At 38.8% G+C, this 18997-nt stretch overlaps 1 protein-coding gene across 3 annotated transcripts in view; it reads left to right on the top strand.

Annotated features, from left to right (window-relative positions):
• Nucleotides 1-18997, top strand: part of USP12 (ubiquitin specific peptidase 12) — a 126156-nt gene that overhangs the window by 72985 nt on the left and 34174 nt on the right. For all 3 annotated transcript variants that reach the window (XM_034936485.3, XM_034936484.4, XM_014347411.4), the window contains 3 exons: nt 3142-3371; nt 8755-8831; nt 8947-9030. In XM_034936485.3, the coding sequence (XP_034792376.1) occupies nt 3142-3371; nt 8755-8831; nt 8947-9030 (391 nt within the window). The remainder of the gene's footprint in view (nt 1-3141; nt 3372-8754; nt 8832-8946; nt 9031-18997) is intronic.

Below are 18997 nucleotides of genomic sequence, written 5' to 3'. Positions count from 1 at the left end.
TTACAGACATGAGCCACTGCTCCCAGCCGGTTGTTTGTTTTTCATGAGTGGGATCCACATGTGTTCAGCATCCTTGTTTCACTTTCTGTTTTGGAAGTTTTGCCATGTTAATTCAATGGAACTGTTTCCATTTTAACCGTTGCCCAGCATTCCCTAACAAAATTATAGCATAATTTAAATAAATCATTCTCCTGTTGATAAACATTTAGGATATTTTCAGACTTCTGCTGTTATAAATAAGCAGCCGTATTTATGCTTGTTTTGGTACATGCACAGATACTTACCTGGCATTGATACCTGGGAGAACTAGGTTGCATTATTTTAAATCTGTTACCAAAATTGCCTTTACAACGTGCCATGCCAGTTTATACTCCCAGCAGCAACAGTTGAGAATGTCCATTTCTCCATACTCAAGCTAACACTGGATGGAAACTAAGTCAATTTTTATTTTGCCAAAGTGATGGGCAAAATGATATTTTGTCATTGTTTTAATTGTTATTTCCCAGTCCCTTGTCATGTATTATTTAGGCATTTGTATTTCTACTCTGAATTGGCTATTTTCCTTTGCCAGTTTAAAAAATTTTTTTCTTGTTTTATAAAGGGTTTTTTTAAATATTCTGTATATTAAACCTTTACATAGTCTGGATATTAATATGCAAATAATTATCCTTGTTTGTCACTTGTCTTCATTTATGTTGACTTTGCCATACAGAAGTTCATAATTTTTACATAGTCAGTCTTTGATGTGTTTTGTATTCTGTTCAGTAGCAACAACAATTATATAGGTTGAGCATCCGTAATCCAGAAATCTGAAACTTTTTGAGCTGCATGATGCCACATGGGTGGCTGAGGTAGTAACAACTTTACTTTCTGATGGTTCAGTGTACACAAATTTAGTTCCCTGCACAAAGTTTTTAAAAATACTATATGAAGTTGCACTCCATCCGGGGCAACAAGAGCAAAACTCCATCTCAAAAAAAAAAAAAAAAAGTACTATATAAAGTTACCTCCAGGCTATAAGGTGTATATGAAACAAATGAATTTCATGTTTAGATTTGAGTCACATCCCCAAAATATCTCATTATGTGTATGAAAATATTCTCAAATCTGAAGCAGTCTGAAGTCCCAACCACTGCTGGTCCCAAGCATTTTAGATAAAGGATATTCAACATGTAGTGATATTGCCAATATTGTTACTGTGGTTGTTGAACAGAATACAAAACCTATTGTTGTATTCTAAGCACTTTTAATCTTCCTTCCAGCCTTGTGAGGTACAGGTACTGCTGTGAGCCCCATTTTTCAGATGAGGAATTATGGAACAGGGAGCTTGAATAAGTTGCCTATGCCACACGTGCAGTTAGAAGTAGAACCATAGCACCAACCCAGACAGCCTTGCTCTAGCAGCTGTGCCCCCCTACCCCCATAAAAAGCTTCACTCATTCCCTTTCTGTTTTTACAATAACTTTGCAAAGAAAGATGGTATTCTGTTTTGTTGTTGTTGTTTTTGAGATGGAGTTTTTTTCTTGCTGCCCAGGCTGGAGTGCAATGGCGCAATCTCGGCTCACTGCAACCTCTACCTCCCGGGTTCAAGCGATTCTTCTGCCTCAGCTTCCCAAGTAGCTGGGATTACAGGCGTGTGCCACCATGCCTAGTGAATTTTTTGTATTTAGTAGAGACGGACTTTCACCATGTTGGCCAGGCTGGTCTCAAACTCTTTACCTCAGGTGATCCACCTGCCTTGGCCTCCCAGAGTGCTGGATTATAGGCATGAGCCACTGCGCTTGGCCTGCTTTTTTTTTTTTTTTAAACTTACTATTGGATTGAACATTTTCTCATGTTTCTTAGCCTTTTGATTGTTTTTTTCTTATAAATTGATTACCATTTATAAGATTGCCCAGTTTGGTTTTCTTTTATATGAGATTTGCTTTTATATGTTGAAAATGTTAATAATTTTCAGGTTTCACTTTTTTTTAAACTTTTTTAAAGATTTCTAATACATAGAACTTAATTTTATGTAGTCATATCTGTATCTCTTCTAAAATGTAATTGTTAATTCATTTTATCTTAGACTTTCCCTAAATTTTTTTCTAAATTTGTATGCATTCATTTTTAAAATGTAAAATCTTTCTGGAACTTATTAAATGTACATTGAGGATCTAAAAATAAAATGTCCTAAATAGGTAATTTTTCTCAATGCATTTTATTGACCAATTCATGTATGTTCTTGTGTGTGGGCTTATACTGGGCATTACTTTGTGTGTGGCATGGTGGAGTCAGGCTGCCCAGTTTGAATCCTGGCTCTGCCATTTCTTGGCAGTGTGACTGTACTCTGTCTCGTCCCATTTTCATGTTTACAAATAAAGTTAATAACAATATTACATGGTTTTTGGGGATCAAATGAGATACTGCCTCTAAAGTCCTTACTGTTCTATGGTAGAGTTGTATATTGCCAAGCACAGGGCAAAGCACGCTTGATGTTAGCACCACCAATATTTCAGTTATATTTACTCATTTGTGTAACTGCAGGGAACGTTTTGTGGAATTATAAAGTCTCACATTTGGAAGGGACTTGAGATTATCTGGATTATATAGATAATTCTTGATAACATGATTCTTAAACCTGACTCTACATCAGAGTTAGTTGGAGGAGCTTTGAAAAGCCCCACGTTCTGGCCTTACCCCTTATCAACTAAATCAGAATCCCTGGGATGTATGGTTCAGTAATTTATTTTTGATAAACTTTGTGGGTCTAAAGCAGTTGGCTTGGCATTGGCAAATGGTTGTCCAACTTCTGCTTTAAAGCTTGCCAAGTTGAAATATTTGTGGAATAATAAGTCAGGTAAGCTAATAAGGAATTTCTTCTTAAATTCTCAGTATCTGTTATGCTAATATATAAGGATAGGTTTTGCCCTTTTCTCAGGATCAATTAGTAGTATTTTTAAACAAGATTTTAATTAATTTTACATTTTCCCCAAATACAGATAAAAGTTTTAGATGCGAAAGTTATTTGTTATACATTACAAAAACATTGTGCATTTATATTTTAGTTCTGATCCAATACTAGATATTCTTTTATAAATTGGTTTTTTATGAAGTTATGAATTCTGAAATAATTCTCTAATATAATGTTTTTATTTTCAGAGCTTTTTGACAACTACATGCAACAAGATGCCCATGAATTCTTAAATTACCTACTAAATACAATTGCTGATATTTTACAAGAAGAGAGAAAGCAGGAAAAACAAAATGGTCGCTTACCTAATGGTAATATTGATAATGAAAATAATAACAGCACACCAGACCCAACGTGGGTTCATGAGATTTTTCAGGGAACATTAACTAATGAAACCAGATGTCTTACTTGTGAAACTGTAAGTATATCATACAATTTTGTATAGAGAAAAATTGAATTACTATGTTAAAGGTTGTTCTTTGAGAATGGAAGATGAACTTGAAAGTTGTAATTCTTAGGTATAGGAGTTAAAGATGTATTTTTCAGTTAAAAGGAATCTGTCTGTATTCTTAATGTAATGTTGCTTATTGACAATGAATACCTGAGGTGATAGAAAGATAATTACTGTAGCTTGAACTGTTTGATTTTCTTTCAGTTTAGGAGGCCATAGAACCATGTTGTGGAAATTATGTCTTATGACATAATCTCATAGGATCATACAGATCAGGGAGGCATATTAATTCATTTTTCCTTTTTCTACGATTACCTTTAGTATCCATTGTTGGGATAAAAACTAAAGCATACAGTGTACCCTTCAGGAGGGGAAAAAAATCCCACTTGCTGGACACTTTGTAAAGATGAAGCTTGAAAATTGTTACACCCAGGCTGGAGTGCAGTGGCCCAATCTCAGCTCACTGTAGCCTCGACTTCCTGGGCTCAAGCAATCCTTCCATCTAAGCCTCATAAGTAGCAAGGACCACGAGCACGTGCCACCACACCCAGCTAATTTTTAAATTTTTATTTTTTGTAGAGACAGGGGTCCTACTGTGTTGCTCAGGCTGGTCTTGAACTCCTGGGCTCAAGCAGTCTTTCCACCTTGGCCTCTCAAAGTTCTGGGATTACAGGTGTGAGCCATTATGCCCGGCCAGTCATGTTCTTTATAGCATTTTCCCTATTCAGTACAGAATCCAATTTAGAGGGGGACATTGCATTTAGTTGTTTCTTTAGCCTTCTTTAACCTGAAACATTTACATGGTCTTTTTTTTTTTTTTTTTTTTTTGAGAATATGCCTCCCTCACCTTTTTAAAATCAGATGTTCTCATATTTAGTTTCTCTGATGTTTCTTCCTAACTAGATGCAGGTTATGCATTCATGGCTAATAATAATATATCATTCATGTTGTGTTTTTCTCGGGGCATCAGGTCTGTAGGCACACGATATCCATCTGCCTCTCATTGGTGAAATTAATTTTTGATCACCCAGTCAAGGTGGTGGTGTTTCTCCATTTGATTTATTTATGTGGAGACAGGTTCTTGCTCTGTCACCCAGGCTTTAGTGCAGTGACACTGTTATAGATCATTATAGCCCCAAGACTCCTGGGCTCAAGTGATCCTCCTGCCTCAGCCTTCTGAGTAACTAGGACTACAGTGCATGCCATCACCCCCAGCTAGTTTTTAAACTTTTTTGAGACAGAGTCTTGCTGTGTTACCCAGGCTGGTCTTGAACTCCTGCCTGCCTCAGCCTCCCAGAGTGTTGGGATTACAGACATGATCCACCGTGCTGGGCCAGTTTCTCCACTTTATGATGACTTTTTTTTTTTTTTTTTTAAATCCCCTTGCAATTAGTAGGCAGTCTGTGGGGAGACACAAATACCTCCCTCCTCATCAAAATCTCACCCAAGATTTAGCATGCATTTATGATTTTGCCGGATCTCATCTTTACTGTGACAGTTGTGCTGCTAGTTTTTAATAACATTGGAAAAGAGGGTCCACAAGCAAGAAAGCTAAGAGTCCTGTAAAGTCTCCATAGTTTTGCCTTTTCCAGAGTATGGTGTAGTTGAAATCATATAGTATGCAGCCTGTTTGGATTAGCTTCTTCCACTTAGCAGTATGCATTTAAGGTTCTTCCATGTCTTTTTAAGGCTTGATAACTTATTTCCTTTATTTTTGGCTGAGCAACATTTCCACTGTATGGATGTGCTGCAGTTTTTAAAGTTCATTCACTTACTGAAGGACGTCTTGGTTGCTTCCAAGTTTTGCCAATTATGAATAAAGCTGCTATAAACATTTGTGTGCAGGTTTTTGTGTGGATGTGAGTTTTTACTTCCTTTGTGTAAATATCAAGGAGCAGGATCACTGGATTGTATGGTAAGAGTATACTTAGTTTGATAAGAAACCAACATTCTGTCTTCCACAGTGGCTGTACCATTTTTCCTTCTTACCAGCAGTGAATGAGAGTTCTTGTTTCTCCACATCCTTGCTGACATTTGGTGTTGTCAGTTGGATTTTGGCCATTCTAATAAGTGTGTAGTGTTATCTCATGTTAATTTGCAAGGCCCTAATGACATATGATGTTGATCATCTTTTTGTCTGCTTATTTATCATCTATATCTCTTTAGTGATGTGTCCAGATCTTTTGTCCATTTTTAAATCAGGCTGTTTTTCTTTGAGTATTGTCGAATTTTAAGTGGGTTTTTTTTTTTCGGGTATAATTTTGGATACTAGTTCATAATCAGGTGGGTCTTTGGCAAATATTTTCTCCCAGTCCGTGACTTGTTTTTCATTCTTTTAACACTGTTTTTGGCAGAGTGGAAGTTTTTTTTTTTTGAGATGGAGTTTCGCTCTTGTTGCCCAGGCTGGAGCGCAGTGGCTCACCGCAACCTCTGCCTCCCGGGTTCAAGTGGTTCTCTTGCGTCAGCCTCCCTAGTAGCTGGGATTACAGGCATGCGCCACCACGCCCGGCTAATTTTGTAATTTTAATAGAGACGGGGTTTCTCCATGTTGGTCAGGCTGGTCTTGAACTCCCGACCTCAAGTGATCCACCCACCTTGGCCTCCCAAAGTGCTGGAATTACAGGCGTGAGCCACCGGGCCTGGCTGGCAGAGCAGAAGTTTTTAATGTTTTAATTATCAGTTTTTAATTTTAATAAAGTCCAACTTTTTCTTTCATGCATTATACTTTTGGTGTTGTATCTAAAAAGTCATCAATAAACTAAAGGTCCCTTAGAATTTCTCCTATGTTATCTAGGAATTATATAGTTTTTCATTTTATATTTAAGTCTATGATCCTTTTTGAGTTAATTTCTGTATAAGGTATTAGAAAGTTTATTCTGGGTTAATTTTTTTGCATGTGGATGTCCATCTGCTCCAGCATCATTTGTTGAAAAGACAATTCTTTCTCTGTTGAATTGCCTTTGCTCCTTTGTCAAAGATGAGTTGACTCTTATTTGTGTGAGTGTATTTCTGGTCACTGTCTTCTGTCCTGTTGGTCCGTATATCTGTTCTTTCCCCACTACCACACTGTCTCGATTACCGTACCTTTAGAGTAAGTCTTAAAGTCAGGTAGTCTCAGTCCTCTGACTTTGTTCTTCTTCAATATTTTGTTGGCTATTCTGGGTCTTTTGCCTCTCCATGTAAACTTTAGAATCAAGTTCGTCAATATCCACAAAATAACTTGCTGGGATTTTGATAAGGATTTTGCTGAACCTATAGATGAAGTTGGGAAAAAAATGATATCTTGACAAAGTTGAGTCTTCTTATCCAAGTACATGCACTGTCTCCCCTTATTTACCACTTTTTTTGCTAGTTCTTCCTCATATCAATACCATGCGTGTTTTGTTAGATTTATATTTAAGTATTCATTTTGGGGGGTGCTAAGCACCAACTATGCCAGGTAGAAGATGGTAGAAGATGAGTAAGACATAAGCCTCTGATCACAAGATACTCCTATGGTAATGAAGACTGGCAAAGCAGTGTTCAGGCAGTTCCAGTACAGTGTGTTATCGTATGTGTATGCACAGGATGCCATGCCAGCCAGAGAATAGTAGACCTAATCCAGGTGGGAGTGGGAAGGATTTGGACAGGTAAAGGACCAGCTTCCTGGAGGAGCTCATGCTTGTATTTTAGAAATGCAGTTGGTAATGTCTCAGGTGGTAGGAAGCTGGTGTCTATAACACCCTTTTCTGGTGTTCTCTATGAGGGTTCCTTTTCAGTCTCATTCCTTGGCTTCTCTTTTTCCATTCTTTAAATGTGGGTGTTCCCCAGGGTTTCATTGTCGGTTGCTTCTCACTCTGAATTGGGAGGATCATGATCATGTTCCATTTTATTATCACATGTGCTGATGAGTCTCAACTCCAGATCTCCACCCTTTTAGACTGGGATCTCCCCATATTGTGCATGACATGACATTAGGACATATTAGTCCAATAGCAGCCAGATGTCTTTACAACCACTTTGAAAAGTGGAATACTGTCCTACTTGGTGACCACTTGGCACCAACTCAATCGCAAATATAAACGTAGTAACTCATGCACCCAGGTGATCTAGAGCATCCTTGTGTCTAGGTTTTTACATGATCATAAAAGGAACATTTCAAATGAAGACCCCTGAGGACTTCATTTTGAGGAATACAAAATTGATTTTGAGAAACACCAGACTGTGTAACTTTTACTTCTCTGTAGCTTACATGTAAATTCCGGCCTGATCTGGCTAGCCTACCTCTGCCATACTATCTCTTGTCACCCTACCCACTTTTCTACAAAATTGATGTGTTTTCCTTAAACATATCATGTCCTCTTTTTTTCTCTCTGAGTTGTCTGTGTTCCCTCTTCTTTTTCACCAGACTTTTTGAGACTCAGGTCAGTTATCTTGTAGTGTTGCTGTATCTTCCATCGTACAGTGGAATGGCATCTTAGAGAAGGGGTTTCGGTCCTATGGTTAGCTTAATGTTGAAGTCAGGGAAAGTCAAAATCACCATTGGAACTCCCTTCAACTGTCTATAAAATACGCTATGCACAGTACCTTGGTTTACTTATATTTGCATAAATACATACTTTGTATAGTCACATGTTGTATGACAACTTACTGAGTTGTTCTATGAACAACTCTATGTGCTAATAATAATCTTGATGTAGTATTAAAATGGGAAAGCATTTGCTTAACTGAGTGGAGAGGCACAGGTTGCTGAGTCAGACATATCTCCTGTTGCACACGTACCTTCAGGATGGACTTGCTGAAGGAAATAGCTAGGAAGATTTATGTCTAAAGTTCTGTCCTATTCCAGTTCACATGAGCAAGTGATAACTTTATAAGATTATTTACCCATAAATCAAACAAAACTTTATATTAAATTTTTAGGAGAAATAAAGTCAGTCACAAATGAAGAATGTAATTTAACATTTTGGGCTAAATTTTTTTTTAATGACAATACAGATATCCTGTCCTGTGTGAAGCATTTTTATTCAGTCTTGGCCTATGTTTTTTTAAGAATCAGTGTATATGGTACAGTTTATTTCATGCTTTAAAATAACACAAAGACTTTGGAAAGTCATGAACTCTCACATCATACTAGCCTTTGCCAGTGAGAGTCAGTCAAAAGTGTACTTTGGTGTTTTATTTATACATCTGGTAGGGGTTATTTATTCAGTGTCCTTTTGGATAATCCAAATTAAGTAGTTTTCTTTTGAACTTGAGGGAAAAGAATTGTTTATTTACTGATAATAATAGAATGCATTTCATTCTGTTAATTGGGAACTGTGGTTTACTAGTATTTGAAAAAATCAAAGACAATTCACTGTTTTTACAGATAAGCAGCAAAGATGAAGATTTTTTAGACCTTTCTGTTGACGTGGAACAAAATACATCAATTACTCACTGCTTAAGGTATATGTAGAATTATTTAGTTTGAAATTTAATAATTATTTTTAGTCTGGAATATTTTTTAAGATACATGATTTCCTGGTATCTACAAAATAAATTTGTTTTGAATTTCACACAGGGGTTTCAGCAACACAGAAACTCTGTGCAGTGAATACAAGTATTACTGTGAAGAGTGTCGCAGCAAACAGGAAGCACACAAACGGTAATTTAGTGCTTTATGGATTTTTAAGTGATTTTTTTTTTTGTAATTGATGTTGGAGGTGGGCTTAGAAAAACAATCTAGGAAAATTTACATTGAGTAAAAATTCTTAATTCTATCACTAACAGTTAATGTTCATTAAGTATTACTAGGTAAATGATATTCTACTCAATGTTTCTTTTACAAAAACTGTGTACCCTGAAGTGATTTCCTATGTCTAGCAATTATTTAATCATCATAAACCAGTACAGTTAAAATATTTGGCTTTGAGGCTTTCCTGATGATGTAAACTTTTTTCTTGGTGAAGAGGGTTGAGGGAGATAGCACTCCCCATTGCCCATCCCCCACACCCCCAGTTTCTGCTTTTCCTACATAGGATGTTGTACATTCTCTTAGCATGTTATTGTAAGACTGGTTTGGTATCAATAAATGGAATAATAAACATCATCATCATCATCGTTACTTCTTATTTTGAAACAGTCTCAAACTCAGAAAAGTTGCATGAATAGACCAAGAAAGCTTTTTTACCCTAAACCATTTGAAAATAAGTTACTGATATGTACCTCATGGCCCTGGCACTTTAATAGGTATTTCCCAGCAACAGGGACGTTTTCCTATGTGTGCACATCCATCCAAATCCAGAAAGTAACATTGACATGCTACTGTTACTGCAAACCTTATTTTGGTATCACAGGATGTACCGGTAATGTCCTTTATAGAAGAAGGATTCTGTCCAGAATCCCACATTACATTTAGCATTCGGTCTCTTTAGTCTTTTTCAATTTGGAAAAGATTCTCAGTCCTTTCTTGACATTAATGATACTTGACTTTTGATAATCATAAGTTAGTTATTTTGTAGAATGTCCCTCATTGGAGTTTGTCTCGTTTTCCTGTGATTAGATTCAGGTTATGTATCTTGGACAGGAATCTTACAGTGTTTTTCTCATCATGTCCTGTTAAGTAGCATATGTGACTTGATTTGTGCCATGTGTTGGAGTATCCCCAAGATCACTTCTAGGACAGGTGATTTCCTAGAAGGACTCACAGTGCTCAACATCCAAGCGTGCTCACAGCTAAGATTTATTACAGGGACGGGATACAAAACACAGTCAGCAAAGAGAAAGCCAGGCAAGCACCCAGAAGTCAGTGCCCCAGTGGAGTCACAAAAGACTATTAATTCTTCCCACATTGAATTGTGACAACACAGGAAGCTCATTACAGACTGAGTGCCCTGAGTTTTTATTTGGGGCTAGTCATGTAGGTACCCTCTGCCTACCATGCCCCCAAATTCCAGACTCCCAGAAAGAAAGCAAGAGTTCAGCATAAACTTCTTGTTTGTTCAAACAATTTAGGCACAGCGAGACACTTATTATTTGGCAAATGGTAGGAACATGTCCAAAATCCAAGTTTCCAGATGCTAAAAAGGACCATCCATGCAAGCACGCCATTTTTTTTTTGTTTTTTTTTTTTTTGAGACGGAGTGTCGCTCTGTCGCCCAGGCTGGAGTGCAGTGGTGCGATCTCGGCTCACTGCAAGCTCCGCCCTCCCGGATTCACGCCATTCTCCTGCCTCAGCCTCCCGAGTAGCTGGGACTACAGGCGCCCGCCACCACGCCCGGCTAATTTTTTGTATTTTTAGTAGAGACGGGGTTTCACTGTGTTAGGATGGTCTTGATCTCCGGACATCGTGATCCGCCTGCCTTGGCCTCCCAAAGTGTTGGGGTTACAGGCGTGAGCCACTGCGCCCGGCCGCAAGCAGGCCTTTCTAAGGATAGTTTGAGGCCATGTGAATCCTTTTCTGAACCTCCCATTACTGTTCTTGGCTGTTATTGAACATTTGAGTGAATGTTCCCCAGATGTTTTACAGAGTTCTTCACTTAATCTTTACTTTTTCTCATTGTAATTTAGAAGTATTTTATGTGGAAGTATTTTGAGATTGTGAATATTTCATTCTTCATTGAACTTTCATTTTATTCATTTTTAAAATCTTACAGTGGACCCAAAGGTTCCTGTTTTATTCAGTGGATTGTTATCCATTAGCATTCTTACTTCCATGCTCACATTATCTCCAGTCTGGCCAGGGGGAGTTCCTGCAAGCTGGCTCCTCTCTTCTTGATGTGCCCAATCATTCTCCAGTATTTCTTTCCTTTCTGACTCAAGCTGTTCAGGCTCATTTTGCTCTTTCTTTGCCCCTACTCTGGAACAAGCCATTTCTCCAAGGAGCCCTGGTTTCTCTTAGGGGAAAACAATAAACTAGGACCTTGTACAGTTGTGCTCGTTGCTATTGGGATGTCATTGTTCCTGAGCCCACTTAGTGAGCAGAGCTAGAGGATAGATGAGTATTTATAAATACGCACACACTTTTCACATCTGCATTTATTTCTCTTCTACGTCTATTGATCTCTTTATCTGTACTGAAAACCATGAATACACAGTGATAATCTTGTAGCCACCACCACAGTATTTGTAATTCCTTTCTCTGACAGTACAGTTGGCTGCTATTATCCTTACTAGATTTACTTATTTGGTCATTGCACCTTTAGGTAACCCAGCTTATTCTCTCTGCCTTCCTGCCCCTGCTCCCTGCATGCACATGAGCGTGCACACACACACACACACACAAACACACATCCTTCCCCACTATATTTACTTATTTGGTCGGTGCACCTTTTGTTAACCCAGCTTATTCTCTCTGCCTTCCTGCCCCCGCTCCCTGTATGCACACACATGCATAAACACACACACACTGTCTCTCACACACGCGCACACACACACACACACACACACACACAGCCCCTTCCCCTCTGCTTTGACTTCCCCCTCTCCTGCCTGTACAGATGTCTGTGTTATTTGGCCCCATCAAATAGTTGAATTGAGTTGTTCATTAAGGGAGGGGAAGAGCTCAGATTTTTAAGTGATTATATTTTTGTTTTGGACACAGACATTTCCTAGGAAGGAAAGTGTTTTCGGTAATGGACCACGGAATCAAAACAGATTACTCACTGTTTCTGTCCATTAGTGCATGTGACGGGGAGCACCTCAAAGAAGTTTAGTCAGAGGGATAGGGGCTAAAGCATTACATTCATCCTGAAAATGCCTTAGAAAGTACCTAAGACCGTTGGATAAGTAAGAGTCAGGGACTAAATGTAGCTAAGAGAAATACAACTTTCAGACTTTACTGACTATATGGAGGAAGGCCCATCTGTGAGCAAAAGCCACCCTTTCCCTAGAATGATGGTTATACAAGTAATCACATGTGAGTAATTGAGAATTGTCTGTAAAATCGAGCTCTTTGTTTTAAAGACATGAAATTTTAATGTATTAGAAAATACATGAAGAATGTATATTCTTTGTAATTAAATTAGAAAATACGGATAAATGTAAATCGAGAATCACTATAAAAGCTATAAAATGTTAACATTTTTCTGTATATCTTAGATTTTTAAAGTGTGTATGTATATACACACATAGTCCCTAAAATGCTATCAAACTTTATGTACAAGTTCGAAACTTTTTCACTTAAAAAATTGCAACCATGTTAATGAAGAAATATTTTTATATCCTTCTTAGGAGGTGCTGCATTGTGTGTGTGTGTGTGTGTGTGTAATTATATATATATGTGTATGTATATGTATATGTGCATATATATAAAATATATGTATATGTGCGCATATATATATATATATATATATATTTTTTTTTTTTTTAAAGAGACAAAAGATCTCTCTCTGTCACCCAGGCTGGAGTCCAGTGATGCGATCTTAGCTCACTGTAGCCTCAGACTCCTGGGCTTAAATGATCCTCCTACCTCAGCCTTCTGTGTAGCTGGGACTACAGATGTGTGCCACCGTGCCTGAATAATTTATTGAATTTTATTTTTTATTGACGGGCTCTTGCTATGTCGCCTAGGCTCATCTTGATCTCCTGGCCTCAAGCAGTCCTCCTGCCTCAGCCTCTGGTGTAGCTGGAATTACAGGAGCTAGATACCACGCCTGCTGCATAGTATATTTTTTTTGTATGAACATACCATAGTACCATGTATCTACCAGTTGTCTAAATCCAACAATTTAGATTTTTTACACTGTTATAAACAGTGATTTGATGAACAGTTTTGTGTGTATATACACATATTCCCCACATGTTTTTGGACACTTTGTAGGATAAATTATGCATAAGTTTCTGGAAAGACAACTTTACAGAAGTTACATATTTCTCATTAGGATCTAGTATCAACCTGTTAATTTATGATGTGATATTGAGCAATTCATTTAATATTTTTGACCTTTACTTGGATGAATTCACTTCTGAAAGTTTATAGTTCTCAGTCTTGGAATAATAGGATAAGCTTGTGTTGAGTATACAGACCATAGTTCTTAGTAAAAAACCAAAAATCAATTTGATGGCCAGATGTGGTGGCTCACGCCTGTAATCCCAGCACTTTGGGAGGCCAAGGTGGGTAGATCACCTGAGGTCAGGAGTTCAAGACCAGCCCGGCCAATATGCTAAAACCCCGTCTCTACTGAAAATACAAAAATTAGCCAGGCGTGGTGGCACACATCTGTAATCCCAGCTACTCTGGAGGCTAAGGCAAGAGAATTGCTTGAACCTGGGAGGCAGGGAGGCAGAGGTTGCAGTGAGCTGAGATGGCGCCACTGCACTCCAGCCTGGGCAACAGAGCGAGACTCCATCTCAAAAAAAAAGAAAGAAAGAAAAAAGAAAACATTCCATTTATAATAGTATTAGAAACAATAAAATACTTAGGAATAAACTTACATGGCAGAAGACTTGTATATTGAAAATTATAAGATGTTACTGAAAGAAATTAAGACACAAATAAATAGAAACACATCCTGTATTCATGGATGGAAGACTTAATATTGTTAAAATGTCCATACTACCCAAAGCAACCTAGAGATTCAGTGCAGTCCCTATCAAAATTCCTATGGCATTTTCTGCAGAAATAGAAAAAAACATCCAAAAATCCACATGGAATCACAGAAGACCCTAAATAGTTGAATAATCTTGAGAGAAAAGAACAAAGCTGGAGGCATTAAACTTCTGATTTCAAAGTATATTACAAAGCTAAAGTAATTAAAATAGTATGGTACTGGCCTAAAGACATATATAGACCAGTGGAACAAAATGACCCAGAAATAAAACCATACATATACAGGCAACTGATCTTCATCAAGGGTGCTAAGAATGAATACATAGTGGGAAAAGGATAATGTCTTTAGCAAATGGTATTGGGAAAACTGAATATCCACACGAAAAAGAATAAAGTTGAACCCTTACCTTATGTCATCTACAAAAAATTAGCTCAAAATGGATTTAAGACCTAAAACTATAGAACTCTTTTTTTTTTTTTTTTTCATCTCACTGTGTCTCCAGGCTGGAGTGCAGTGGCATGATCTTGGCTCACTGCAACCTCCAGCTCCCGGGTTCAAGCGATTCTCCTGCCTCAGCCTCCTGAGTAGCTGGGACTACAGGTGTGCGCCACCATGCCCAGCTAATTTTTGTATTTTTAGTAGAGACGGGGTTACACCATGTTGGCCAGGATGGTCTCAATCTTTTGACCTTGTGATCTGCCTGCCTTGGTCTCCCAAAGTGCTGGGATTACAGGTATGAGCCACCACACCCAGACAAGAATTTGTGTGTGTGTGTGTGTGTGTGTGTGTATGCAAACATGGATTTATGAGTGACAGACTTCAAGTGCATATTTTTTTTGTAGTTAAAAAGATAACAAAATGTATAACCTAGTTTGAGACCAGCCTGGCCAACATGGTGAAACCCTGTCTCTACTAAAAATACAAAATTTAGCCAGGCATGGTGGCAGGCGCCTGTAATCCCAGCTACTTGGGAGGCTGAGGCAGGAGAATCACTTGAACCTGGGAGGCAGAGGTTGCAGTGAGCCGAGATTGCGCCATTGCACTCCAGCCTGGGTGACAAGAGTGAGACTTCATCTCAAAAAAAAAAAAAAAAAAAAATTCTCCCAAAAAGGTTCATCCCAAGAACACTGAAGAATAATTTTTGGGAATGTTAATGATGTGCCACAAAATTAGTATTTTATGATCAAATGAATTTGCTGTATAATATTTTATCTAAATATTCATGCTCCTGAAGACTCACAAAATAAAGGAAACTTTATCCAGCTTTTTCCAGAATTTACTTGCACATAGACTCCATTTATATAGCATGCCTATTGAACTCTGTAAATAGTGCAGTTCAGGAAAGATAGCAGTGTGGGAAATGTCACTCTAATGGTCATATACGTTTATCCCATGGGAGGTTAAAGCATATAGGTGAGAGGAGAGTGATCGCCCTGGGGAACTGTAATGAGAAAGGATTGATGGCTGTTTCAGTTGTTGTTTTCCTGTCCCTGGCTGCTGGCATGGAGGCAAGGGGGAGGCTGAGGCTGAGGTCTTAGAGAACAGAACATTGCATTTCACTTCACAGCACCTTGCAGACCCTGTGGTTTTTACAGATTGAAGGTTTGTGGCAACCCTGTGTTGAGCAAGTCTATCAGTGCCATTTTTCCAACAGCATGTGCACACATCTCCTGTCTCTGTCACATTTTTGGTAATTCTTGCATCTTTGGTATTTCAAACTTTTTCATTATTATATTGTTACGGTGATACATGATCAGTTATCGTTGATGTTGCTATGGTAACTGTCTTGGGAGCACCATGAACTGCACCCATTTAAGATGATGAACTTAGCCAGGTGCAGTGACTCACACCTGTAATCCCAGCACTTTGGGAGGCCAAGGTGGGCAGATCACCTGAGGTCAGGAGTTTGAGACCAGCCTGACCAACATGGTGAAACCCCATCTCTACTAAAAATACAAAATTAGCTGGGCGTGGTGGCGCATGCTTATAATCCCAGCAACTCGGGAGGCTGAGGCAGGAGCATCACTTGAACCTGGGAGGCGGAGGTTGCGGTGAGCCGAGATCACGCCATTGCACTCCAGCCTGGGCAACAAGAGTGAAACTCTGTCTCAAAAAGAAAAAGATGATGAACTTAAATGTTGTGCGTTCTGACTGCTCCACCCACCTGACGTTTTCCCCCTCCTACCTCTCTCTCAGGCCTCTTTATTCCCCAAGACACAACAATATTGAAATTAGGCCAATTAATAACCTTACAATGGCTTCTAAGGGTTCAAGTGAAAAGAAATATTTACATGTCTCTCACTTTAAGTGAAAAGCTAGAAATGATTAAGCTTAATGAATAGGGCACGTTGAAAGCCAAGATAGGCTGAAAGCTAGGCCTCTTGCACCAAACAGCCAAGTTAGGAGTGCAAAGAAAAAGTATTTGAAGAGAATTAAAAGAGCTACTCTAGTGAACCCACAAATGATAAGAAAGCAAAACAGCCTTATTGCCAATATGGAGAAGTTTGAGTGGCCTGGTTAGAAGATCAAACTAGCCACAACATTCCCTTAAGCCAAAGCCTAATCTAAAACCAGGGCCTGTCTTCAATTCTGTGAAGGCTGAGAGAGGTAAGGAAGCTGCAGAAGAAAATTTTGAAGCTAGCAGGGGTGGGTTCATGAGGTTTTAAGGAAAGAAGCTGTCTCCATGAGATAAAAGTACAAGGTGAAGCAGCAGTAAGGTATCTAGATTGTCTAGCTAAAATAGTTGCTGATGGTGGCTACACTAAACAACAGATTTTCAATATAGAGGAAACAGTCTTCTATTGGAAAAAGAGGGTGTTTAGGACTGTCATAGCTAGAGAGAAGTGAGCGCCCAGCTTCAAAGGACAGGCTGATTCTCTGGTTAGCGGTTAATGCAGCTGGTGACTTTTAAGTTGAAGCCAGTATTCATTTACCGTCCCTAAAATCCTTGAGTTCTACGCTGAGTCTACCCTGCCTGTGCTGTAGAAAAGAAACAAAGCCTGGATGACAGCACACCTGTTTATAGCATAATTTACTGAATATTTTAAGCTCACTGTTGAGACCTATCACTCAGAAACAAAGATTTCTTTCAAAATATTACTGCTTATTGACAATACATGTGATCACCCAAGAGCTCTGATGGAGACGCACAAAGAGATTAATGTTGTTTTCATGCCTGCTAACATAAGATCCATTCTGCAGCCCATGAATCAATGAGTTATTTTGACTTTCAATTGTTATTATTTAATATTTTTTAAGTCTACAACTGCCATAGATTGAGATTCCTCTGATGGATCTGAGCAAAGTAAATTGAAACCTCTCTGGAAAGGATTCACCATTCTGGGTGCCATTAGAATATTTGTGATTCATGGGAGGAGGTTAAATATTAACATTAAAAACAGTTTGGAAGAAGTTCATTCCAACCCTCATTGATGACTTTGAGGGATTCGAACTTCAGTGGAGGAAGTCACTGTAGATGTGGTGGAAACAGCAAGAGAACAAGAATTAGAAGAGGATCCTGACGATCTGACTGAATTGCTGCAATCTCATGATCAAACTTGAATGAATGGGAAGTTGCTTCTTATGGATGATCAAAGAATGTGGTTTGTTGAGATGGAATCTACTCCTGGTTAACATGCTGTGAACATTGTTGAAATGGCAACAAAGGATTTAGAATATTACATAACCTTCGTTGATAGCAGCGTCAGGGTTTGAGAGGATTGACTCAATTTTGAAAGAAGTTCTGTGGATAAAATGCTGTCAAACAGCATCACATGCTACAGAGAAATCTGTGAAGGGAAAAGCCAGTTGATGTGGCAGACATTCTTGTCTTATTTTGAGAAATTGCCTCAGCCTGGATCTTGCAGTGAGCCAAGATCGTGCCACTGCACTCCAGCCTGGGCGACAGAGCAAGACTCCGTCTCAAAAAAAAAAAAAAAAAAAAAAAAAAAAAATTGCCTCAGCCACCCCGACCTTGAGCAACCACCATCCTGATCAGTCAGCAGTCATCATCCTTGAGGCAAGACCCTCCACCAGCAGAAAGATTATGATTCACTGAAGGCTCAGATGATCATTTTTTAAGCAATAAACTATTTTTAAATTAAGATATGGACTTTTTTCAGACATAATGCTGTTACATAATACACTACAGTATAGTATAAGCATAACCTTTATATGCACTGGGAAACCAAAAATGTGTATGACTTGCTTTATTGTGGTCTTCACTTTATTGCGGTCCTCACTTTATTGCGGTGGCCTGGAACTGAACTTGCTGCGTCTCCAAGGTATGCCTGTATTTCTGTCACTACTCTGTGGGATCTAATGATTAGTGACAGTGCGCTGGGAGCTAAGCTCCTTGCCTTCTCATCTTTCCTCTCTCAAGTCTCTTTACTCTCCCTTTATTCCGTGTGTGCCTGACCCCACTTCTGGGACCAGTCCTGTTCTTACCAGGTATTGAAGAAGATCCATGCATGGCCAGGTGACTCAGCATCACATTGTCATGGCCACGGTCCATCTCTGAGTATCTGCCCTAGATTTAATGATTGAATGGCTTCCTGTTTGTGAGATGAAGGCCCTACCTTTTGCTTCTTTTTCCTAACTAGATCCATATCTTATTCCCCTGTAGCCAGTTCCAGTAATGGTAACTTGTGTAGTATCATGTCAAAATCATATCAGCAATAGGGATTTGCTTTGCTGTAGTCAGCATCTGCAACCACCTGTTGGCACACACACCCCCATGCAAGTCTTCTGGAATCTGAGTTGGGTGGGTCCTTCCATCTGTTGAGAAGTTGGTGCCTCCTCGCTCCCTGCCTGCATGCCTACCTGGATCTCCAGATGTCCGTCACTCAGTACTATGTTTTATATACATGTTGGGGTATGTCATGAGCCTCATTTGTGCCCGTGACCCATCCCCCATTTTAACACATGCTGGAGTTCAGGTTCTGCTGCCTAAATGTCCTCTCATTGCTTATATCTCACTGAGTCACCTTAGTGTCTTTCTCACATAAAGCATTCTATTTGCCCTGACCCCCTCATTGTAATGTGTCACAATTAATCCTTGTTGATGGTACATTTTAAAAGGGC

Source organism: Pan paniscus, chromosome 14 (genome assembly GCF_029289425.2).
Source record: "Pan paniscus chromosome 14, NHGRI_mPanPan1-v2.0_pri, whole genome shotgun sequence".
NCBI classification, from domain to species: domain Eukaryota; kingdom Metazoa; phylum Chordata; class Mammalia; order Primates; family Hominidae; genus Pan; species Pan paniscus.
This window is presented reverse-complemented; position numbering and strand designations above follow the sequence as displayed.